The 27143-nt window shown below is 40.9% G+C and overlaps 1 protein-coding gene across 1 annotated transcript in view; it reads left to right on the forward strand.

The window, feature by feature from the left end:
- Positions 1 to 27143, forward strand: part of LOC139376093 (disks large-associated protein 1-like) — a 72218-nt gene that overhangs the window by 11075 nt on the left and 34000 nt on the right. The window contains exon 2 of the mRNA XM_071118273.1: positions 23721 to 24748. Coding sequence (XP_070974374.1) covers positions 23777 to 24748 — 972 coding nt within the window. The 5' untranslated portion in view covers positions 23721 to 23776. The remainder of the gene's footprint in view (positions 1 to 23720; positions 24749 to 27143) is intronic.

Below are 27143 nucleotides of genomic sequence, written 5' to 3' on the forward strand. Positions count from 1 at the left end.
GACTACCTCAAATCTCTGTACCCCACACATACAATTATCTGTCCCTCAGTCGAGCAGTACATTTTAAACACAGATTCAAACACAAAGACCAGGGAGGTTTTCCAATGCCTCGCAAAGAAGGCCAACTATTGGTAGATGGGTAAAAATTCAAAAATAAGACATCGAATATCCCTTTGAGTATGGTGAAGTTATTAATTACACTTTGGATTGTGTATCAATACACACAGTCACTACAAAGATACGGACGTCATTCCTAACTCCGATAGGAAGGAAACCGCTCAGGGATGTCACCATGAGGTCAATGGTGACTTTAAAACAGTTCCAGAGTTTAATGGCTGTAAAAGGAGATAACTGAGGATAGATCAAAAATGTTGTAGTTACTCCACAATACTAACCAAAGTTTTTTTTAAATGGAAGTCTTTTACAGAATACAAATATTCCATAATATGCATCCTGTTTGCAACAAGGCAGTAATGTAAAACTGCAATAAAAATGTGGCAAAGGTATTAACTTTATGTCCTGAATACAAAGCGTTATGTTTGGGGAGAATTCAACACAACACTTCACTGAGTACCACTAACCCTAATCTGAATGAGAGTTGTCTATTAATCAGCTACCAAAAAGTAAGCTTGCATTCATCATAAATAATCAAATTTGATATTTCTGCCTATTGTATCTGTGTGTTTGTGGCCCACCCCCCTCTCCAGCCAGGCATTATTCTGCACTTTTTGAGCTCATGTGTGTCACAATTTCTATTCATTGAACCACTTTTGCAGTTATTTATTTTATATTTTTAAACAACCATCCATTTCATTGGAGAAATTAGAGATGTGAAAAACATGTTTGTGTTTTGTTCTTACTCGGGTAGGGGCATCTCAAATTGAGGCCTTGCAACTAGCTTACTAACACAATACTTGAAATGCATACGACAACAGCATTGCATTCACTCCACATTACTGGTCTAAATGACAAAGTCAAAAGAAGGATGCCTGTGTTAAAAATATCCACTCCAAATCATCCATTACATTTGCAACAAGTCCGTTAAGTAATACTGCAAGACAACACCGCAAATAAATGAACTTTTTGGCCTAAATTTAAAACTACAGGCTTGGATCAAATTCAATACAACACAGAGTTAAACCCTCTATTTTCAAGTGTTGTGGTGGCTGCATCATGTTATGGGCATTTTTGTCACCTGTAGGGACTGGGGAGTTTGTTAGGATCAAAATAAATATGAAAGCAGCAAACCGCAGGTAAAAACTTAGAGGAAAACCCACCTCAGTCTTTTGAAACCCTAACCCTGGGATAGTTTTATTTTTCAGCGAGACAGTTACACAATTTGTAATGCCAAAGGCACATCAGAATTGCTTTCCAAGAGGTGTTGAGTGTTCCTGAGTGGTGCAGTCTCAGTCCTGACTTAAATTTCCTTTTATAAAAGGTTTGAATATTTCTGTCCATCAATGATTCCCAAACACATTTACTGAGCGTGAATACATGTACTGAGCTTGACAAAAACAATGGATAAATGTTGACCTCAGAGTTTTGCAAAGTTAGTCTTATTCTAAATAATTCACAGCTGTAATGGCTGCCAAAGGGGTTTCCATTAACGCTGAGGTGTGAAGACATATGCAATCATTTGGACATTTTTCTTTCAGTTTGAAAATGTAGAATAGGTTGTGTAGATCTGCAGGGGAAAAAATGGAATGTATTCCCTTTTTAGATTAGAATTTTCAAGACAGCAAAATGTGATTATTTTTTTCATTACATTAATTACTACAGTGTATACACTACAGTTTTATTTTACTACAGTAATTGTACTATAGTTAACTGTAAATATGACAGTATACTACAGTAAGTACGACAGTAAAGTTTGCAAAACACTACAGTGAATACTAGTGTTCACTGTATTGTTTTTACTATAGTGTAGCATGTGGGTAGCAACTATTAAGAGTCATGCAAAGTGACAGACGTCTTCTGTACATGTTTGGACCTTCTCCTTTGATCAACACAGATGAAAGCCTATCCACCTGTGACTGGGACTGGATGTGCATGCTCTAATTCCACTGTCACTCACTGGAGATAAGCAGGAAGACAAAGCTTGCGTCCCAAATGGCACCCAAGCTGATTCCCAGTATTTACCAAATGGCAACCTATTCTTTACGTAGTGCACTACTTTTGTAAGTAATAGGGTGCCATTTGGTAAACAGCCAAAGATGGGAATCAGCTACCCAGGGAGGGTACTGTACCTCATCTCACAGCTGTGGTGTGAAAGCCAAAGCTCTGGTGTGAAAGCCAATGAGGTTGCTCAGAGCTGTCTGGCACTGCAGTTAATAAGTGGTGAAGTGTGGAACAATCAGCTCTGTGGGATCATCCATCCAGCTGAAAGGCTTCTGCATCCCAAATGACACCATATTCCCTATATAGTGCACCACTTTTGACCAGAGCCCTATGGTGCCATTTGGGATAAGGTGCCATTTGGGATGCGCAGCCTTCGTGTATGGGAGGATGATGATGCAGTCGGAATGGATCCAGCTGTCACAGTAGGTGGTAGCTGATTCTTCAATGGAAAGGATTAGCTCAATATAGGTATTTGTGCATTTCAGATCTATTCATGAATGAGATATACACTATGTATACAAAAGTATGTGGACATTCAAATGAGTGGATTTGGCTATTTTAGCCACACCCGAAGTGGTAGCCACACAAGCTCACAGAATGGGAGCGCCGAGTGTTGTAGCGTGTAAAAATTGTCTGTCCTCGGATGCAAAACTCACTAGTTCGAAACTGCCTGTGGAAGCAACGTCAACACGAGCTGCTTGTCGGGAGCTTCATGAAATGGGTTTCCATGGCTGAGCAGACACACACACAAGCCTAAGATCACTATGCACAATTCCAAGCGTCGTTACCACCGTTGGACTCTGGAGCAGTGGAAATGCGTTCTCTGGAGTGATGAATCACACTTCACCATTTGGCCAATTGACAAATCTGGGTTTGGCGGATACCAGGAGACTGTTACCTGCCCCGATGCATAGTGCCAACTGTAAAGTTTGGTGGAGGAAGAATAATGGTCTGGGGCTGTTTTTCATGGTTCGGGCTAGGCGCCTTAGTTCCAGTGAAGGGAAATCTTAATGCTACAGTATTCAATGACGTTGTGGCAACCGTTTGGGGAAAGGCACTTTCCTGTTTCAGCATGACAATGCCCCAGTGCACAAAGCAAGGTCCATACAGAAATAATTTGTTGAGATTGGTGTTGAAGGACTTGACTGGATTGCAGAGACCCCTGACCTCAACCCCATCGAACAATTTGGGATGAATTGGAACACCGAATGCAAGCCAGGCCTAATCACCAAACATCAGTGCCTGATCTCACTAATGCTCTTGTGGCTGAATGGAAGCAAGTCCCTGCAGCAATGTTCAAATCAATTAAAAATATATTTGTCACATGCGCCGAATACAACAGGTGTAGACCTTACATTGAAATGCTTACTTACAAGCCCTTAACCAACAATGCAGTTAAGGAAATACCTTTAAATAAGTAAGAGATAATAGTAACAAATAAAAGAGCAGCAGTAAATAACAATAGCGGGGCTCTATGCAGAGGGTACCGGTACAGATTCAATGTGCGGGGGCACCGGTGTCGAGGTAATTGAGGTGATATGTACATGTAGACTTGGTACTCCGGTTCTGCTTGCCGTGCGGTAGCAGAGAGAACAGTCTATGACTGGGGTGGCTGGGGTCTTTGACAATCTTTAGGGCCTTCCGCTGACACCGCCTGGTATAGAGGTCCTGGATGGCAGGAAGCTTGGCCCTGGTGATGTACTGGGCCATACGCACTACCCTCTGTAGTGCCTTGCGGTTGGAAGACAAGCAGTTGCCATACCTGGCAGTGATGCAACCCGTCAGTATGCTCTCGATGGTGCAGCTGTAAAACCTTTTGAGGATCTGAGGACCCATGCCAAATCTTTTCGGTCTCCTGAGGGGGAATAGGTTTTGTTGTGCCCTCTTCACGACTGTCTTGGTGTGCTTGAACCATGTTAGTTTGTTGGTGATGTGGACACCAAGGAACTTGAGGCTCTCAACCTTTTCCACTGTTCCAACATCTAGTGGAATGGCTTCCCAGAAGAGGGGAGGCTGTTATAGCAGCCAAGAGTGATCAACTCAATATTAATGCCCATGATATTAAAATGAGCTGTTCGTCAAGCAGGTGTCCACATACAGTGGGTTGTGAAAGTATTCACCCCCCTTCACATTTTTCCTATGTTGTTGCCTTACAACCTTGATTTAAAATATATATAAAAAAAAAATTGGGGGGGGGGTTGTATCATTTGATTCACACAACATGCATACCACTTTGAAGATGCAAAATATGTTTTATTGTGAAACAAACAAGAAATAAGACATGAAAACAGAAAACTTGAGTGTTGCTTTAGCAGTATGCTTAGGGTCATGGTCCTGCTGGAAGGTGAACCTCGGTCCCAGTCACAAATCTCTGGAAGACTGAAACAAGTTTCCCTCAAGAATTTGTCTGTATTTAGTGCCATCCATCATTATTTCAATTCTGACCAGATTCCCAGTCCCTGCCGATGATAAACATCCCCACAGCATGATGCTACCACCACCATGCTTCACTGTGGGGATGTTGTTCTCGGGGTGATGAGAGGTGTTGGGTTTGTGCCCGACAGGTTTTTGGAAGGAAAACACTAACTTTTTGTCTCATCTGACCAGAGTACCTTCTTCCATGTGTTTGGGGAGTCTCCCACATGCCTTTTGGCGAAAACCAAACCTGTTTGCTAATTTTTTTCATTAAGCAATGGCTTTTTTCTGGCAAATCCTCCATAAAGCCCAGCTCTGTGGAGTGTACGGATTAGTGGTCCTATGGACAGATACTTCAATCTCAGCTGTGGAGCTTTGCAGCTCCTTCAGGGTTATCTTTGGTCTCTTTGTTGCCTCTCTGATTAATGCTCTTGCCTGGTCTGTGAGTTTTGGTGGGCGGCCCTCTCTTGGCAGGTTTGTTGTCGTACCATATTCTTTCCATTTTTTAATAATGTATTTAATGGTGCTCCGTGAGATGTTCAAAGTTTTTGATATTTTTTAGAACTTGCGCAATTGATGGCTGACTAAATACTTTTTTGCCCCACTGTATGTATGTATGAATGTATGTATATATATGTATGTATATGTGTGTGTGTATATACACATATATATATATACATACGTGTGTGTGTGTGTGTGTGTGTGTGTGTGTGTGTGTGTATATATATATATATATATATATATATATATATATATATATATATATATATATATATATATATATATATATATATATATATATATATATATATATGCGTGTGTATGTATATGCGTGTGTATGTATATATGTGTATATATATATATATATGCATGTGTATGTATATATAATATATATACTGAGATCATGTGACACTTAATAAAGCCCAGCTGTGTCTAATCTAACTAATTATGTGACTTCTGAAGGTAATTGGTTGCACCAGATCTTATTTAGGGACTTCATAGCAAAGGGGGTGAATACATATGCACACACCACTTTTCCATGTTTTATTTTTTTGAAACAAGTTATTTTTTTAAATTTCACTTCACCAATTTGGACTGTTTTGTGTATGTCCATTAGATGAAATCCCCCCCCCCCCAAATCTAATTCAATTACAGGTTGTAATGCAACAAAATAGGATAAATGCCAAGTTGGATGAATACATTTGCAAGGCACTGTACTTTTGGTCATGTAGTGTATTACCCATGCATGAATCTGTTCCAAATATCAGTCTCTTGAAAAGCTGCATTGGTTTTCTTCATGAAGAAGACAGCAGTTGTGAACTGCTGTAATAATGTACAGTGGGTTTATTTGGGGTTTATTTTGCAACCCAATCCATTCTTCTGTGTGCGTAAAAATAATACAGATATATGAAAATTCAAAGGGCAAAAGGATGTGTTCAATATCAGAGAGATTACATTGCATGTCAACAGACTGCTGCTGAACAGAGTCCATTCTACAGAGCTGCCCAGTATTTTGGAAATGGATTAATCCAAAGCCTGAGCGAGTAGATAAATGCAGAGCAAAAGAAACATGTGACATAGTCAGTAGTGCTGTGTTACAGAGACACCATGGTTCATTCCTAACATGGATTCATGGAAGCCAGGTTTCTCTGCAGTGGGGAGATAGGGATGTTTAGAGCCCCCTGCAGTGCACTGAACAGGGGGATAAGGCTGGAGGAGTGGGTTGTTGTAGATCTACAGGGAACAAATGGGCCATTTGATGAATAAATGTTTCCCGTAGGTAGTGTATGTAATTAAGATCTGACTCAGACTTTTAGGGTTGAGGAGAGGAGAGGAGAGGTGTGTGTGTGTGTGTGTGTGTGTGTGTGTGTGTGTGTGTGTGTGTGTGTGTGTGTGTGTGTGTGTGTGTGTGTGTGTGTGTGTGTGTGTGTGTGTGTGTGTGTGTGTGTGTGTGTACGTGTGTGTACGTGTGTGTGTACGTGTCTGTGAGAGAAAGTTCCTTAGTTTGCAGTAATTAGCTCAGGCCAGATTAACTCACTCTGAAGACTATAAACCAGAAAGCCCCCCCCCCCCCCCCCACACACACACACAGATAATTTGAGGCATTTACATAAAGGGCAGTGACATGTATAGACTGTGTATATTATTTTGGTCGTTGTCTGCTATCTTGGCTATAAAGCCGTAGGATATGTTAATGATGTGTTGACCGTTTCAAAATTAAAACATGGTTGGGTGCACTGAACAATTAGCTGTGGTACATTCATCATAAAGTTCATTTTTTTGGAATGTTCTGTGGATTGTCACGACTAGTAGTTTATCTGTTGGTAAAAACTAAGTGCAGTTATGACTCAGCTCTTAGAGTAAAATAGATTATTCTCAATATGATTTCACAGTCTTGAAGAAATGTATTTATTGAGAACAAATTATGGACCAAGGAGATCTTGTATGTCTTCAATTTGTTATTGAATTTAAATGCTGTTTTTTGTTTCTCTGCTTCTAGTGTTTGTGCTCTTTCAGGAACTGTAAATCAATGCAGATAGCTAGCATATTTTCCAAGTGAATATGTTAGCACTACAGGCCTTTGATATTTGCTTGCTCTTTGTTTGGTGAGGAGGGAAAGTACGGAAGCACATTAATGACAGTGCATGCCTCTAGGACATGTTTTCATGTGGAACACAAATGGTGGATCTTTCTCTCTCTCGCTCTTTTGGAATTTAGCCAGAACTATTTTACAACCTAAATAGCTCTGTTTCAAAGGGTGTCGGTTGTTAGGAATCAAAGCTTGTTGTTTGAAATATGATGGAATTAGATTTTCCTCTCTTGAAAGTAATACTGATTACCATAAGTGGATTATGTATGCAGTTGATGTTGTCACCTATACATTATGAATGTCTTTATGCTGTTTTTTAATTTGCTTTCCAATCCATATCCTACATCTGCAGTGTGGTAATGCATGGTGATTTATTTTAATTGCAAATGGTAGCGACAATATGTTTGAATCTATAGATCAAAATCCTATAGGAGCATCCTATTGGGGTGACATCAGTGACTCTCGCTATAGGCTCAGCCAGCCAGCAATCTGCTCCGTTGCCAGAAATGGGAATTAAAACTGTTGTTTGCATTCACATTGTTGCTCCGCCGACAGTTAACTATTCTACATGTGACAGAGGGATTACATATAGAATACCATTAAAATATGGTTAACAGCCAGTTCACTGGTGGGTCTACAATGTCCATATACGCAGACATGCATTTGGGTGTTCAATCTTTACATAAAACATATTTGGTCCAGATCCTCATCTTTGCATTCGGAACAGAATGGCAGAGAAAAGTGTGTTGGAGCTTTGCTGTTTTCTGTGTGAAAGAGAAAGGAGTCTGAGCCCACGCTCTGCAGGCTGGGCTGAATCATAAGAGTGAGTGGGAGGGATACGCATTTCTTTCCTCAGAAAGACAGAGATTCTGCTCTGACGTATATCCCTGGCGCACTGGAGAACACAGCCTCCAGCAGGTTTTTCTCTGACATTTATTTTTTTCTCGCACTTTCTAATTTTAATGTGACTATGTATTATGGGAGTCTGTACTCTTAACAGAATGACGTCATCGTTGACCTATGACAGCAGACAGGAAATGTATATGCATACATTGCAAACACCATTTTTTTTAGAATTACGCAACCTCCATACAGTACCAAACCATTTCCTTTCACACTAATATGGATGCTAGGCTGGACAAAGCTGTAAATATTGATTGATGGCCTGCAACATATAACAATACAGTCTCTCGCCATCAGACTATGAACTCAAGCTGACCTGTTCAGACTTGCAGCGTACAGGTCATATATTGTAATGGGATAGAGGAGGGTGTAAGACAGTGGGGTGTGTACACGTGGGACATGTACGCCCTGGATTTCATCATAGAGGCAGATGAATGAAGGAGGTCAGGTCAGTGTGCAGAAGACACGTGATACAAATCCAGAGAGCACTTGAGCAGTGTCCTCGTGCTGTTGTCTGCTTTGATTTATGGAGCTGCCATCAGTGTCTCCTTCCACTGTCAGCTGGGTGATCGTCAGTACTCTGCCTCCTGAACACAAATGTGAGGGCCCATCCCAACTGGTGTTAATGTAGAAAAATCCCAAATGCTTGTTTTTACAGATTACAAAGGTTCAGATTCAGAGCTCCAAAATGAAATGTCATTCACTGTGATTGGAGGACACATGGGACAGTTATGCTGCTTTAAACATGTATAAACTTGTTATCCCACTTAGGAGACAAGAAAGATTTTGATGAGTGCTTGAGAGCTCTTTGTTTATGCCCATTCAACATCGTTCACACCCTCTTATAAGCCATAGACCCACCCATCTCTTTAAGATTTCACATGTAAACACATGGCCAACCATCAGCATGGTCAAACCCCTCCAATATCTCATCCAATCATGGCTAGCCAGGAAGGATCCGGTCTTTTTCCCTATATAGCAGTGCTTTCTCCTTGTCTAAACTAGGCTCCTAATTTAAAATTGTATTCATATTTAAGGATCCCATAAAATGTTGTCTTTAAGGCACATGACATTTCACATGTTCAAGAAGGCATTTCTGCACACAAAAACATATCTTTTTTTAAAGGCCCTACTGTTAAGTAGGAACTAGCGTCATCCACCCACGTTGGGCTGGCGTGTCACAAATAGCATTGCCTCTTCTGGTATGCCCTTACAGTAACATGGATCTGCTGATTTGGATAGCAGTGAGTGCACTATACCTAGGTTCAGGATAACAACTAACTATAACAACCATGGCACTACACTACAGTTCCTAGATAGATCACCTTACTGTGTGTTGCAAAGGTGTTAGTTTGAGGGTTTCCCTTGGCAAAGTAATGTTAAAGATTTCTAATAGTTAAAGATACTATTAGAAAGAATATCAAATTCTGTTTTGAATTTAAATAGTCTGTCTGGCTCTGGCACCTATGTGGCCATCCACAAGTATTTGGCATAGGCCTAGTGATCTGTTAGCATCTAAACCATTTATTAACTGACATTTTGTGATAAATCTGAGGATTTGGCTTGGTCAGACAATAGTCCCTGACTTTAGGGAGCAAAATTATATAGGGTTTTCAATCACAGAGTTGAGGAGAATTTTCTATCCCTCACCAGATTTTGAGTTCTTCGAGTGCACTCCTTGGAGTGTCAGTCAGGGCAGCCTTGAACCATGTTATTTAATGTCTTGGAGAGTCAGCCTCAAACCACCGTTAGTGTTGCACAATGTTATTCAATGTCTTATAAGAAACAGCCCCAACACTGAATGGAGAATGTAGGCCACTGAGAGCCCCATAGCTCATTTTCTTGTTCCTCTGTCTTACTCCTGTGGATTGGATAGTTTTCTATAGTATATCTACTGTACTATACATGCTAAAATTAGTTTAGAGATGTGGCTGGCCTGTCTTGCTGCTTCAGGGGTGGCTTTTGCACAGCCAGCCCGCCTGCTTGATAGTGATTCTCACAGACAAGCCAGTCATGGGAACACAACGCAGCGAAAACTTGTTAGCTTCTTATGAATTAGCCTTGAATGCTCTATCGCTGTTTCTCTACTCCAAATTCAAACTTCATGGTATTGGTGGTGGATTTGATCCCAATGATAGTCACAGTAATTTTTTTTTAAACAAAACATTTTTGACAAATAATAAGAAGTAGCATCACGTCATATTTCATCATTATTTCATTTATACAACTGTGTTCACAGTGCTGTGAGATTTGGGCATTTTAGAATGCCCTATTTGGTATTCCAGAAAACTCCCCCCCCCCCCCCCATGGCTTTGCTTCCCCATCCACTCACCCAGCAGCTTTCCTCTAGGAAACATAGTTCAGTAAAACGTGTTGTAATTAACATAAAAACTTCAAAGACAATAGTCAATAAAGAAAAAAACACACTGCTCCCATACGCAGAAGCCTCAGATTCACACTAAGTTTGTGATTCTAAACTGTCAGTAGATACTTGAATGTAAAACCATCTAAGTATGTAGTATCCATCTTGCATATTGAGCCTGTCGTAGAGCGCTATCTGTTCTCAGTGGCTGAGTATGCCAGGACTGTCTTCCTCCATGCCTCTATTGAAATCAACCAGTGTCTTTATTGACATCAACCAAAGAGTCACTTCCACTGTTGGTGGCTATATATTAGATTTTGTCATTGTTCAAGCTGTTATTGAATGTATCAGATATGTTTGCACAAATTTTGAAACAAGGTTTTATTTTGTTTCCATGGTGACATCCTTCCTTTCCTTCAGCAATATTTCTGAAGCATATATATATAAACACACACGCATGCCTCACTTTGACTACCCATATTAACACCCCCAAACTAAAGGCCATGGAAATGTGAAAATATGTTGCAGTAATGTGTCCTTTACTGTAAACAACATCCACTTGAAATAGACCTGTAATCAACAGTAAATTGTACAGTAGTGTGTTATATCATTTTAGTACGTTTGATAGAGCCTTTCACAGCCTTGTTTAGATCCATTAACATCACACGGTCACTCCCCTCCCATCCTGAGCTTGCGCCACATGGTGAAATCCATTTGTCAAGGATGCATTTAGCTACAGTTGTTAGGGGCTATAGAGGCTTCTGGTTTTTATGTGCACCACATATGAACTAATTCAGACCTGGGAATTTGAGACTGTTAATATATTTTCTGAATATTACCCTCACTGAAAAAGTATCGAATCAGATGAGACAACCATCAACATTCAGGTCCATGTAACATTCTGGTTCTTATTCTTTCAGCTAGAAAATTGATTATTAGTAAATTACCAGTAAATCACATAATAGCTGTGTTTTATAATTGTGTTGACCAGATACAATGCTATTTCACAGTAAACAAATGAACAACAAATGTTCAGCAATGCTTATTCAACATGTACGGCACTTACACAAATGACAAGGGAGTTTTTCCTAGCCACCGTGCTTCTACACCTGCATTGCTTGCTGTTTAGGGTTTTATGCTGGGTTTCTGTACAGCACTTTCACATCAGCTGATGTAAGAAGGGCTTTATAAATACATTTGATTGATTGAAATTTGATTGACTGATGATTGGCTGAGAGAAATTAATCATAAGATTGGGAGCTCTTTTGTTAGACTTCAATGCAGCTTTTCACATTGATCATAATCTGCTGCTGGAAAAACGTATATGTTATGGCTTTACATCCCCTGCTATATTGTGGATTGAGAGCTACCCGTCTAACAGAACACAGAGGTTGTTAATTAGTGGAAACCTTTCCAACATAATCCAGGTGGAGTTAGACATTCCCCAGGGCAGCTTTCTAGGCCCCTTATTTTGTCAATCTTTACTAATGACCTGGCACTGGCTCTGTGTAAAGCCTATGTGTCTATGTACAGTGCCTTGCAAAAGTATTTATCCCCCTTGGCATTTTTCCTATTTTGTTGCATTATAACATTTAAATAGATTTTTATTTGGATTTCATGTAATGGACATAAACAAAATAGTCCAAATTGGTAAAGTGAAATTTGAAAAAGAACTTGTTTCAAAAAATTCAAAACAATTCAAAATGGGAAAGTGGTATTCATCCCTTTGTTATGAAGTCCCTAAATACGATCTGGTGCAACAAATTACCTTCAGAAGTCACTTAATTAGTTAGATTAGACACAGCTGGACTTTATTTAAGTGTCACGTGATCTGTCTCATGATCTCAGTAAAAATATATATATACACCTGTTATGAAAGGCCCCAGAGTCTGCAACACCACTAAGCAAGGGGCACCACCAAGCAAGCGGCACCATGAAGACAAAGGAGCTCTCCAAACAGGTCAGGAACAAAGTTGTGGAGAAGTACAGATCAGGGTTGGGTTATAAAAAAATATCCAAAACTTTGAACGGAGCACAATTAAATCCATTATTAAAAAATGAAAAGAATATGGCACCACAAAAACCTGCCAAGAAAGGGCCGCCCACCAAAACTCACGGACCAGGCAAGGAGGGCATTAATCAGAGAGGCAACAAAGAAGACCGTCCGTCACGAGAGATAGCAGGAGTGGTAGAGATACTCTTAATGATCGGCTATGAAAAGCCAACTGACATTTACTCCTGAGGTGCTGACTTGCTGCACCCTCGACAACTACTGTGATTATTATTATTTGACCATGCTGGTCATTTATGAACATTTGAACATCTTGGCCATGTTCTGTTATGGACCCCAGGAAGAGTAGCTTGGGGATCCATAATAAATACAAATATCACATTAAACATCTAACACCTAAATTGTTAGTGTTACAGAGAGAGAAAAAATCCACTGTATAAAGTAACTGTCCAGTGTTTACAGATTTCTATGAAATATGACCTATAATTAATTACAATATGAGTGAAATATACCAGTCATTAAAAACATTAATGCGAGTAGACTGCTGACTGATATTATTCTCTTTGAGGAAATGGAAAGCATTTTTTTAAATGGTCTGTTTGAGACTTTTTCTGTAATTCATGCTTTGGCCACATGAGTATAGGATGAGTCAACAACATTATTTGGGTATGAGATAAAATAATGGTTACTGGACAGTTACCTTAAATTATGCAAGTCTCCTGCTTCATTCAATAACTTTGCCGGACTCCTGTTTGATATTGACACATTGTAATCGTTGCCTTGGCCATGAATTGCTTATTCTTTACGCCTTCCGTAGATGCATAACATGGGCCACGGAGGTGCACAGTGACAAATTACATTCAAATGTGTCAAATTTATCTTGTTCATTGATGAAGATTTGTACTGTAACATATTGGTCAGTTTGTCCCTTTTATATTTTATATAACATAATCTAATGTGAGGTACCTGTTATGGAAATGTGTTAGTTCCATAGGTTATGCATCTAAGGGTTAAACCAATGACACTTCCAACACAGGAGAGCATCCAATGATTGCACATTATTATAATAATTATGTCCGACCAAGCAACACACAAACCATAAAGAGGTGGCCATATAGTGAGATATGTGGAGTCTGTGTTGTCGCTCAGTAGTGTTGGCCTGCATTTCTGTGACTCCAAGGCTTTTGTTTGCCGGCTTTCTAAAATAAACAGACATCAAAACGCTTGGCACATGCACTTTGAAAACGACCGTCGAGAGGTTTTCACTGTCAATCTGATGTGTTTTTCTGATGCCTCCACTCCTCCATTAGGGAACGCAGTTTGTCCAGCATTTAGATACGTTTCCTTAGTGAGTTTTTGAGAATGAATATCCTGTACATGCTAATTTGAACATTTCAAGTTGTTTTTGTCGTCCCCAAAGCACAACAATGCACAAATCTAATGGCCATGGGTATTCTATTTGTGTCTCTATTCTTCCTGTCTGCCTGATATAGGCAGCTTGGGTCCTTTTAAATCAAATGATGCATCATTTCAGAAAAGCCTTAGAGCAACAATATACTGCTGCGGTGGGGGTGTAAAATTGTATTAAATGATGTTGGTATTACAGTGAGGTGTTCTTATTTTTTTCCACATTTCTCTATATCTCAAACTGCATGAGTAAGACCGGTCAAATGCCTGGTCTTTTACATTCACTTACTGTACCTAACCAAAACTGTGAATGATAGTCAAAGCTAAGTCCAGACGGAAATTCACTCACTACATGACAGCACTGTGAATTGGAGACTTTTGAAGGCCATATAGATGTCACATTTTCACCTCTGTGTGTCACCCAGGCCCTGGCAACGTCTGTTGTGACAGGGAGATGGATGGGGAGGTGGCCCTCTCATTACAGACAGGTAGAGCTGGGTGGAACTCTAATGGGTTGGCTGAGGATTGTCAGGAGACATCACATGATGGATCTCTGTACTTCAAAAAGGATAATAGCAAGATATTGAACGTTCAGTTGCCTGTCACTACTATTGTGGAGGAGACCTGAAATATCATGATTCATTTATATCATAACCCTGGAAGAGTTGGTTGTTGTTGTTGGATTCCCTTTACAGAGGGGTAATCCACAGGAAATAGTAAGAGACTAGGTAATTGATTGATTGGTTACTCTTGATTGTAACAGAAGTTGATAATTTATCTGTAATTAGGAAGATTTCAAAACCTAATCTCTGTCCCAAATGGCACCCTATTCCATATACAGTGCACTGCAGTTTACTAGGGTATAGGGTTCCATTTGGGATGTACACCTAGTGTTGAAATATTTGGTATGTTCAGAATATGAACCCGGGCAATGGTATGCAAAGACAATATCTGAAGCAGTAGTGTAATGTCAGGATTCTGTGAATGCTTTTGATAATGCTGTCACTGTATGGTTCTTTTTCTCAGTTGTTCAGGTAGTCAAATGTACGTATGTTGCTGGCTCCAAAGAAACATGAGAAAAGCAGTAGAGGACAACTGATCAAAGGCGAGAACTGAGTCCCTTTTGAAATGTAGACAACTTGGTCTGGCTGTTGACAGCACTCTAATACTGTCAAGCAAGCACTTCTCTCCGTGTGTCTGTCAGATCCCTGCCTTGAATTACAATTCTCTATTCTCTTCTGTTTGTTAGGAAAATTGCTTCCCAGTGGAGTTTCAAATGCTTGATGGTATGTTTGGAAATGGGATAGCTAACTACCTGATCTTTCTATGCTCTCTTCCTCTTTTTCTTTTTATCCCCCCTCTCTCTTCTCTCTTACCCTTTCTCTCTCGCTTGCTGTCTCGCTCTCCATCTCTCGGTGTCTCTCTCTCTCTCTCTCTCTCGCTCTCTCGCTTGCTGTCTCTCTCTCTCCATCTCTCTCTCTTCCTTTTGTTCCATCTGCTCTCCTTGCCTCTGTGTAATGACCCCTTTCCCTCAGAGACCAATTACTCACTAACCGTAACCACTCTCATTAATAGTTATGAAACAGACAGATGGATAGTTTTCATGCAACACTGTTGTAATTAAACATATACATGTACTGTAACTGTAGTTAGCCTTCTCCTACTGGCAATGACTGTGATTGGAGGTTGGGACATTCAAACGGCTTTTTCCACAACTTTGAACAGACCCTTAGTCTTAATACTATCTGAACATACAATGTGAAGTATCCAGTATAAGGTTAAGTTGAAAATAATGAGTTATTTCTTTTTCACTTGGAAACTACAGATCTCATTAAGCCTCCTTTACTGTAATATTGCCTCAATCAAAACTGTGATGAAGCAGTATTAAATCAAATCACATTTTATTTTGTCACATACACATGGTTAGCAGATGTTAATGTGAGTGTAGCGAAATGCTTAATACAACCAAATGCACCATTTGGGTAATGTATCTGGAAAAGTGTTGACACGTAGCTGGCTCTCTGGTTACATTGTTTGTTGGGCAACAAACTGAGCAACCAACTGCAAGTTATTATTCAAAGTTCCCCATGCTTTAGGATTCAGCAGTGAAGGGTAGCTAGTGCACCTTGTTAGAGTTGGCTTGTACAGTACTAGTGGAGCTGTCATCTTATGTTAAGCAGCCTGCTGCCTAATGAAGACCAAGTAGGTCAGGGAAGCCAGCAGCACAGAAAGATGGTCCTCTGTGGAGTGAGAGAGGCTGCATACTGTACTTCAGATGTCCTCTCTCTGAAGGTGTAGAGGAGACCAACTTCCAGACTCCCCTCACACACTGTCTCTGGCCCATAGGGCTCTGGTCAAAAGTATTGCACTATATAGGGAATAGGGTGCTGTTCGGGAAACAGCCACTGTAACACCTCCAGATTTGTTTTTAAATATCCCTAGACAACAGCAGAACAGATATACTTACTGTAAATAAAAAATATATATATTTAAATTCCCAATCATTTTTCAGATTGTCATGTTCAATAGGCAAATATAACAATCAAGCATGATTTTCAAGAAGATCGCCTCCCAATCTTGCCAGTTCCTCTCCACGAGTGTAATTTGTGTTATTGCTAGACATGATGGCTCTATCATAAACGTATAAATCATTACTGTGTGGGCTGTCATTGTGTGCTTCCAAAGTTACCGTTGCTACACACTCGAGGCTCCCGAGTAGCGCAGCGGTCTAAAGCACTGCATCTCAGTGCAAGAGGCATCACTACAGTCTCTGGTTCGAATCCAGGCTTTATCACATCCGGCCGTGATTGGTAGTCCCATAGGGCGGTGCACAATTGGCCCACCATCGTCCGGGTTTGGCCGATGTAGGCCGTCATTGTAAATAATAATTTATTCTTAACTGACTTGTCTAGTTAAATAAAAATCTAAATGCTCTAAAGGTGTTTGCATTTACACTTAGTTGAAAACCAGTCAGCTAAAGCCAGTCAACTAGCAGAGACAGCCTTCTAGACTACATCCATCCCTCCACAGTGAGTGATGCCAAGATCCTGGGGTTCAACCCCCAGTGCCATTAGAGGATCACAGGGGCCAATAATAGTCCAATAATAACAGGGCTGGCTGCTTTCTCTCTGCCACCCGTTGAGCCCCCTTCTTTCCTGCTGCGAAACCCTGCGGGTTCTGCTTCCTGTCCTGACGAAACTTCACACAGTCAACACAGCTGAATGAGGGGCTCTCCGCCTGCTGCAATTACTATGATGCGCCTAGCATGATCTGTTCTGTTGTACAGTGCAACCAGAAGAAGACTGTGAAGATGTTGTTGTCAGTGTTGGTTGGTGGAGAGGAGGCTTTTCTCTTTTGACTGTGATTAGACTGGGTTGTGGTTCATATTACAATTACATTTATTCCCAGCTTGCGATCAAAAGCATTCAAAATAAAAAAAAATAAAAAACTATCTTAATTTCCATCCTACCTTATGTCAGGAGATTGCATAATGCAATGATAAATGTGTTTTTTTTATTCACTCCAGAGGGTCTGTGAATTAAAAGTAATAAGGGAGTGAGCATTAATTTCTAAAAAGGTTTACGTGTCGAAAGTCGGACCTCTCTGAAATGAAAATGGATGTCCCTCCCCTCTGCAAAATATATTTTACCTAAACACTCTAGGAGGCTTAAAAATAAAAGTGACACTCCCCTATACCCAAAATAATAATTTAAACAAAGTGGATAGCAGTGAACATGCCTACCATTTACCCTCACTTCATGGACAGACCAGATGCTTAGATATGCCATATTAAAAACTGTTATTGTCTGATATGGAATTCTATTATCAATGTTTATACATTTCAATGATTCTAATCGGTCTGCAAACCAGAGTGTGTAAAGTTCTGGATTAAATGAAACCGACAGAATTCCCAGCTCACAATAATCAAATCAAGGTTTATTCACGAGAGCTCTGCCGTTCATATACATAGACATTCCTTTTATACCATTCTTCTTTCTTATGCACACACATTCTTCTTTCTTATGCACACACATGCACACTAACATTAGGAGAGCTATCTTCTTCTCCAGAATTCTCACCATAGTTTATCACTACCCAGCTGATAGTTCCATCCCCCCCCAGATAAGGGAAATCTGGAGGGGTTTGGCCGTGTCCGGGTATCATCAGATGGGGCCAAAGTGTCTCCTGACCCCTCCTGTCTCAGCCTCCAGTATTTATGCTGCAGTAGTTTGTGTTAGGGGGCTAGGGTCAGTTTGTTATATCTGGAGTACTTCTCCCATCTTATCCGGTGTCCTGTGTGAATTTAAGTATACTCTCTCTAATTCTCTCTTTCTCTCTCTCTTTCTTTCTCTCTCTCGGAGGACCTGAGCCCTAGGACCATGCCTCAGGACTACCTGGCATGATGACTCCTTGCTGTCCCCAGTCCACCTGGCCGTGCTGCTGCTCCAGTTTCAACTGTTCTGCCTCCGGCTATGGAATCCTGACCTGTTCACCGGACGTGCTACCTGTCCCAGACCTATTATTTGACCATGCTGGTCATTTATGAACATTTGAACATCTTGGCCATGTTCTGTTATAATCTCCACCCGGCACAGCCAGAAGAGGACTGGCCACCCCTCATAGCCTGGTTCCTTTCTAGGTTTCTTCCTAGGTTTTGGCCTTTCTAGGGAGTTTTTCCTAGCTAACCGTGCTTCAACACCTGCATTGCTTGCTGTTTGGGGTTTTAGGCTGGGTGTCTGTACAGCACTTTGAGATATCAGCTGATGTACGAAGGGCTATATAAATAAATTTGATTTGATTTGGGTACTCCCTGTCCTATCGTACGTTCTCAGAGTTATAGCCGGGTCGGTTCAACCACAGTTTAATTGTTCTAGGTGTTTTCTTGGGCACACAAACATTCCTCTCTCTCCCAGTCTAACCTAGTCGGACTTATGTTTCATATTTTTATTTACTCCTTATCCATGCTACATAACATCTAATCCCTAATGGTTAAGTTTCCGGGTAGAATTATTTAATCATTTATCTTTTAACCTTATAAATGATTTTATCATTGTCCTGTAAGCATCACATGGCAACACAGGATTTCTATAGCGCAGAGGGCTGTGGGCCAGATGGTTGTGGGTTCACTGACAACCGTGGACAAGAGTAGGGGTGGAAAGATCTAGTTTATAGTAAGTGCATGAATCTGTCATCGTATTTGCAGGTCAGAGAAACAATAGCCTTTTATAAACATTTCATACAATTCTACATAATTTTACATATAAGCAGAATATTTTTTAAACCACACAAATTACTCAAATTACAAAGTATAAGAATGGACAGAGATATGCCTATGTGTTCATCTTATCATATTTCTCTAATGCCAAATCAGTGTGTGTCTTGTTTGCAACAAAACTGTCTCTGTTTGCAAATAAACCAATCTGAGACGTCATTAAGAATCTGAGCATGGTACTTAAAAAGTTTTGCCTACCTTTCCACCCCAGACACTCTACTCAGCAAACTGGATGTAGTCTATCAAAGTGCCATCTGTTTTGTCACCAAAGCCCCATATACTGCCCACCACTGTGACCTGTGCTCTCGTTGGCAGGCCTTCACTACATATCCGTCGCCAAACCCACTGGCTCCAGGTCATCTATAAGTCTTTGCTAGGTAAAGCCCCGCCTTATCTCAGCTCGCTGGTCACCATAGCATCACCTACCCATAGCACGCGCTCCAGCAGGTATATTGCACTGGTCATCCCCAAAGCCAACACTTTGGCCGCCTTTCCTTCCAGTTCTCTGCTGCCAATGACTGGAATTAATAAAAAAAATATCTGAAGCTGGAGTCTTATCTCCCTCTCTAACTTTTAAGCTTCAGCTGTCAGAACAGCTTACCGATCACTGTACCTGTATACAGCCAATCTGTAAATAGCATATACACCCAACTACCTCATCCCCATATTATTATTTACCCTCTTGTTCTTTTGCACCCCAGCATCTCTACTTGCACATCATAATTTGCACATCTATCACTCCAGTATTAATGCTAAATTGTTATTATTTTGCCTCTGTGGCCTATTTATTGCCTACCTCCATACTCTTCTACATTTGCACACACTGTACATAGAATTTTTCTATTTTTATTTTCTATTGTGTTATTGACTGTATGTTTGTTTATGTGTAACTCTCTTGTTTGTGTCGCACTGCCTTGCTTTATCTTGGCCAGGTCGCAGTTGTAAATGAGAACTAGATCTCAACTGGTCTACCCCGTGAAAAAAAGACAGAGTAGGCCTACCGACACAGAAAAATGCTTTAACTGCTGGCTACTCTTCTTCTGTGGCATAACCCAACAAGAGAAGGTCACAAGTGTTTCCCTAAACTATCTGGGTTAAAACATATTCCATTGTACAGAAAGTGAATAGCTTAATCAATTGATAGTGAGAGAATAAGGCTCATTCCCAAGCAAAGTCAATTATTCTCCTCGGCTATAGAAGGTTGTAGCTCAGCCTCTGAATGTCAAAGAAACAAAACAATGATTTCACCATATGCATCGGAGTCACGTCTTTCCCAGGTATTTACAACTTGTTTGTAACATAAAGTATCGTGGATCAAAGCGCTCTTATAGATCACTTTTTGCAATTTTGAATAAAATACCCCCTCATACCCCCTCAATTCGAGTCCGGGTTTTACTTAGCCTACTTCCGTGTCAGTGAATCGTTGTTATTTAAAGAGTGAATGGTGGGTGGAGGAATTGGCAGACAAATCTATGGATATTGCAGCTAATAGTCTAATTTCATCTGTCAAAAAGGTAAGCCCACCTCTTATTTTTTTAAATAAAAAGAAATAGGCTCCAAAACAAAGTCATCTTGTTGTTAGTAAAGTCTAATTTAAATTAAGACTGTTTAAATCAATTATGTCTACTGGAATTTGCCTACTTTGAGCACCATGAGCAGTCCATATCTGATTGATTCTGCCGAGGCAGCTGCTTCAACTTTCAGCACCAAATTGTCAGTTACTCAAATCTGGCTTATTGTGAGGTCAATAACTCTGATAAATACATCATGGGCAAGAAACAAGTTGTTTTTATAAAAATTAAATTAGAGTAGTAGCAAGCTATAGTATCAAAGTGTATCTCCGGTCCTCCTCCTCATCGTCGCACTCTCTTTCTCAAACTGAAAATAACATAGGCTATAGGCTAGTCTGCCCGCAAGATAGACCTAATAGAAAGAAATGTTGCGGGGAGGAAGTCTTTGACTCTCCTACTGAACTGCCAATGTAGGCCTACACAGCACAGCACTGGTTAGGCAGCACACAAAAAAAGGTTTTTATCCTCAAGGGCAGAGCAGGTCGGGGCTCAGGGTTGTAATATTCATTGCGGTGTGTAATGTAGCCTAGTTTTATTTACACCATCCCAGCAGCTATCTTAGAAATGTAACTTTGCTCTGTGCTTCTCCCAGCATGCACTTCATAGCTTATAGCCTGTAGGCTATGGATCATTTGATTGAGACCAAATTACATAGCCTATAGGCACACTTGATATTGTGTGCCGAGTGGAGAATCAGAGATCAAGCGGGGCATCAGGCACACATTGATATACAGTGAGGGAAAAAAGTATTTGACCCCCTGCTGATTTTGTACGTTTGCCCACAGACAAAGAAATGATCAGTCCATAATATTAATGGTAGGTTTATTTGAACAGTGAGAGACAGAATAACAACAAAAAAATCCAGAAAAACGCATGTCAGACATGTTATGAACTGATTTGCATTTTAATGAGGGAAATAAGTATTTGACCCCTCTGCAAAACATGACTTAGTACTTGGTGGCAAAACCCTTGTTGGCAATCACAGAGGTCAGACCTTTCTTGTAGTTGGCCACCAGGTTTGCACACATCTCAGGAGGGATTTTGTCCCACTCCTCTTCGCAGATCTTCTCCAAGTCATTAAGGTTTTGAGGCTGACGTTTGGCAACTCGAACCTTCAGCTCCCTCCACAGATTTTCTAGGGGATTAAGGTCTGGAGACTGGCTAGGCCACTCCAGGACCTTAATGTGTTTCTTCTTGAGCCACTCCTTTGTTGCCTTGGACGTGTGTTTTGGGTCATTGTCATGCTGGAATACCTATCCACGACCCATTTTCAATGCCCTGGCTGAGAGAAGGAGGTTCGCTCCCAAGATTTGACGGTACATGGCCCCCTCCATCATCCCTTTGATGCGGTGAAGTTGTCCTGTTCCCTTAGCAGAAAAACACCCCCAAAGCATAATGTTTTCACCTCCATTTTTGACGGTGGGGATGGTGTTCTTGGGGTCATTGGCAGCATTCCTCCTCCTCCTCCAAGCACGGCAAGTTGAGTTGATGCCAAAGAGCTCCATTTTGGTCTCATCTGACCACAACACTTTCACCCAGTTGTCCTCTGAATCATTCCGATGTTCATTGTCAAACTTCAGACGGGCATGTATATGTGCTTTCTTGAGCAGGGGGACCTCGCGGGCGCTGCAGGATTTCAGTCCTTCACGGTGTAGTGTGTTACCAATTGTTTTCTTGGTGACTTGAGAACATTGACAAGATCATCCCGTGTAATTCTGGGCTGATTCCTCACCGTTCTCATGATCATTGCAACTCCACGAGGTGAGATCTTGCATGGAGCCCCAGGCTGAGGGAGATTGACATTTCTTTTGTGTTTCTTCCATTTGCGAATAATCGCACCAACTGTTGTCACCTTCTCACCAAGCTGCTTGGCGATGGTCTTGTAGCCCATTCCAGCCTTGTGTAGGTCTACAATCTTGTCCCTGACATCCTTGGAGAGCTCTTTGGTCTTGGCCATTGTGGAGAGTTTGGAATCTGATTGATTGATTGCTTCTGTGGACAGGTGTCTTTTATACAGGTAACAAACTGAGATTTGGAGCACTCCCTTTAAGAGTGTGCTCCTAATCTCAGCTCGTTACCTGTATAAAAGACACCTGGGAGCCAGAAATCTTTCTGACTGAGAGGGGGTCAAATACTTATTTCCCTCATTAAAATGCAAATCAATTTATAACATTTTTGACATGCGTTTTTCTGGATTTTTGTTGTTGTTATACTCTCTCACTGTTCAAATAAACCTACCATTAAAATTATAGACTGATCATTTCTTTGTCAGTGGGCAAACGTACAAAATCAGCAGGGGATCAAATACTTTTTCCCCACAGTGTATAGCCTAAAAAGCAACTGATTCTAAAACACAGAATTATATCAATTTTATCAATTACAAATGACATGACCCTCCCCTGGACAAGATCAAAAAAGACTAAAGCCTCCCCTTGACTGCAATTGAAAAAGCCCTACCCCATTTTCCTCCAGGTACCAATTCTGTAAATTTTGATCCACCCCTAAAATAAAAAAGGTCTTTCTCCATATGGTTCGAGTAGAGTAATGATCTACCATGAGACATCACCAGGGGATAGGATGCCGCTCCCGCTGTTCCACCATTGATATTCATGAAGATTCACTAATGACAAGCACATCAAAGTACCAGTTAGCCAGTCTAAGCCATGGGCCCAGAAAAACTAGCTAGTGTCGCAGAAATATGAAATCGAAGCTGAACTGTGACAGTATTCTTGAAGTGAAGCTTTTTACTCCTTGACATGTCCTCTTTGTCTGTCATTCTCTATGCTAGGAACCCAATACTCCTCTGGTTTTGTGAGTGTTTGAATAACCTCTCAGAAACGAATACTTCACTGACAAAACATTGTGTGTGTTGAAAATACTGATTTTAGGATCTCAGCTCTCCCCACGCAATCCTAACCTTATTATTAGAGTAGATTTGAAAAATTATTATTACTGAGTGGATTGTTTTGAGAGCACTAAGCGCACAAACAAAAGGAACATACAATGTCTACCGTCTGGATTTCCAGTTGTTCTAACAGTTTGTTGTGGTTTCTGCCCTCCTGTCTTCACAGCTCCTATCAAGAAAATTGTCTGCAGCAGTTCCCAGGCTGTGGACTGAACAGACACCATGAAGGGTCTATCAAGCAGCCGCAGTCACCACCATGTGGTCACCTATGACCCTGCTTCCTACGATGCCCTAGGCCATGGCCACCACCCTGATCGCAAGCCCTACCTGATCAATCAAATGGACATGCCCATGTCCCACCCCTCTGACCACCCCTACTATGGCCAGGTCCAGAGCCACATCCAGCAGAGGAACCACGCTGCCTTCCCCTCAGACAGTAGTGTGGTGCCCTATGGGACCTTCCCCAGACGACACTACAGCAGCTCACACTATGAGCTGAAGGATCGGATGGGGAAGGATGAGTGTCCTGTGGTGCCCTATGGTGTGGGTGTTGGTGTGGGTAACATGGTCCCCAACAAGGGCGTCAACGTCCGCCTGCCAGTCAACCTGCTGGACCAGTTTGAGAGGCAGCCGTCGTTCACGCGGGATGGGTACCACACGCTGCAGTACAAGAGGACGGCTCTGGAGCAACGCAGCGACAGCCCCGGACGCATCCGCCACCTGGTCCACTCCGTCCAGAAACTCTTTGCCAAGTCCCACTCCCTGGAGGGTCCACACACGCACTCCAAGCAGGGCAGCATCAATGGCAGCAGGAATAGCCCCGAGAGTGAGACGCCCCCCACGCAGAAGCACCGCAAACGCAGCAAGAGCAGGGAACGCTGCAAGTCGGCAGAGCCAAAGCAAAGGAGCTCCACCTCGGGCTACTGGAGCTCAGACGACCTCCTGGATGACCGAGACGTCTGCCACAGCCACAGCCTGTTCCACAGCCCCACCGGAGTCATGACCATGGGCCGCCACCCTGACAAGTCCCAGTCACAGTACTTCATGGAGGCCTACAACACCATCAGCGAACACGCCATGAAAACGTCGCGCAGTAATAACGATGTAGTAAAACACACCTGTGTCCCCTCCCATATCCCCATAAGCATGGACGCACAGCTCATGAAGAAGAGCTTGTGGTCGTCCAGTCTAACGGTGAGCAGGGCTCGCCAAGTCTACCAGAAGGCCTCAGTAAATTTAGATCATAAAGCACTAGTGAAATCTGAGGCTTGTCAGCAGGAGCGCTCATGCCAGTTCTTGCAGGTATGCAATTCTTTAAATGTACCCCTAAACCTCCCCCTCGTCCACCTAGTTACCCCACTGGAGAGGACCTACCCCCCCTCCACTTTCTTTTGATTTGAAGAGAGAAGTAAGTGCAAACCAGTAGTGGCCTTACTTCCTTTAGTAGGCTTTTTTCATTTAAACCCATCAGTGACTGGCATTATTTCCTGTTTATAAACCTCTTAATTTCATAGATTTCCCAATTTTGGGGTTCCTTAATTATTTCTGTGTGTGTGTGTGTGTGTGTGTGTGTGTGTGTGTGTGTGTGTGTGTGTGTGTGTGTGTGTGTGTGTGTGTGTGTGTGTGTGTGTGTGTGTGTGTGTGTGTGTGTGTGTGTACTATTCTCCTGATGTTGTTCACTAAGATTGCTGCTAAACCCTTCAAATCTGAAATTCCACATTCAAGACACAGTTGGCCCAACAGAAGCACAAATAGCACATCTCTAAATAGATCTAAGCACTCCACTTCCACACAGTTTTTACAGAAGTATCAAAAGAAGGATGAGGAATTATTATGATGTTCATGTAGCTAAATTATATGTAAATGTGGTTCTGTGCAGTATACTAGTTTCTCATCTCTTTCTCACTTGTTCTATATTCTAAATCAGTCAAAACAAAATCAATATGGCTCTTCCATTTTTACATAACGATCCCCATTGGACATTTTATTTTTTATTTTGCAAACAAAACTGACAAACCACAGGACTAAGTAATTAAAATTAAATTAACTCAAATAAAATAAAACACCATAAGAAGAAAATGTACATTATAAAATATAGCCTAAACAAGTAGGCAAGGCATTTGTAGTAATCAAAAAAATAGGTGGAGACATCAATCAGCAGATAACTACCACTCAATCAGAAACGTTTTGAATGTTATGAATAAAATCTATTAAAGGACCCCAGATTTTTCCTAAATTGAGAGTAGCTTTCCTGATAGATCATGATATTTTCTCTGGGGTACAATATGACATCACTTCCTTCAACCATTGTCGTGTTGATGGAGCATGTTCTGATTTCCATTTAGTTAAGATGTACTTTTTACCTGCTGTAGCAGCATGAAGAAATACATATTTGTTTGTGCTATCTGATACTGTATTTAACAAGGTTATATTCCCTAACACCCGCATCCTGGTGTAATTTTGAAGTTCTGTCTCTAATATCTCTGATGTAATTTTACTGATATTTTCCCACAAATTCTATAGGTAGGGACAACTCTATAACATAGGCAAATATATCCAGTACTTATCTCACATCTAGGATATTTGTCAGTTATCTTATCAAGTCAATTCAGTCTATATGCAGTAAAATATGTCCTGTGCAATATATTGAATTGCATCTGTCTATGTTTGGTTGCCATCAAGAAGCTCTGAGAGGTTTCAATCACGTCATCCCAGTCAACTGAGTCATAAATGCAACCTATCTTAGGTTATTATATGTAGGTAGATTATTATTGAGTATGTTATACATCCTTGAGATCAGACCTCGAGTTGCCCTAGTACTATGGATACAATTTTTGAGCAGTGATTCCTCTGGAGTATTAGGGAAATTGTATTTGGTCATTTCTTTTACCCAGTGCCATATCTAAAGGTATTTATTTTTTAACTAGTTTGAGGAAGCTCATGCTCGTCTTTGAGTTGTTTAAATTATATGAATGTATTTTCTATTATGTATTGTTCTATTAGCAATTGCCTTTCGAATAAGTGGATTGTTCATTAACGGAATTGATCTTTAAAGTATGTTATTGAATCCAAGCAGTTTATGAGCTCTCTGCTATGAGTTAAAAGTATTTTTTAATGATGGGATTCTTTGTAAATTATTTTGGTGTCCCACAAAGGGGATCCCTTTCAAAGTTAGATGTAATGTATTGCTGTTCTATTGATAGCCACCGGGGGCCGTATAGGACAGAAATGAGTGGCTTGATAATAGAGTTCAAAATTAGGAAGTGTAAGCCTTCCTTTGGGATAAGGAGCTTGAAGAGTTGGAATGCTTACACAGGCAGTTTTTTTCTGCCATTAAAAATAAGATATTACTTTATTTACATTTTGTAATACATTTGCAGGTAGCTTCAGTGGTATGCACTGAAATAGGTATAATCATTTGGGGAGGATATATTTTTTTCTTCTATTGACTCTGCCTATCTATGAAAGAAGCAGTGCATCCATCTATTGATATCTATCTTAGTTATCTCTAGTATAGTCCTATGATTATCTTTCACAAAAGTACAACATTCTTTCCTTACATGTTACTAAGGTACTTAAAACATTCCTG

The sequence above is a fragment of the Oncorhynchus clarkii genome, chromosome 20, assembly GCF_045791955.1.
Source record: "Oncorhynchus clarkii lewisi isolate Uvic-CL-2024 chromosome 20, UVic_Ocla_1.0, whole genome shotgun sequence".
In the NCBI taxonomy this organism is placed as follows: domain Eukaryota; kingdom Metazoa; phylum Chordata; class Actinopteri; order Salmoniformes; family Salmonidae; genus Oncorhynchus; species Oncorhynchus clarkii.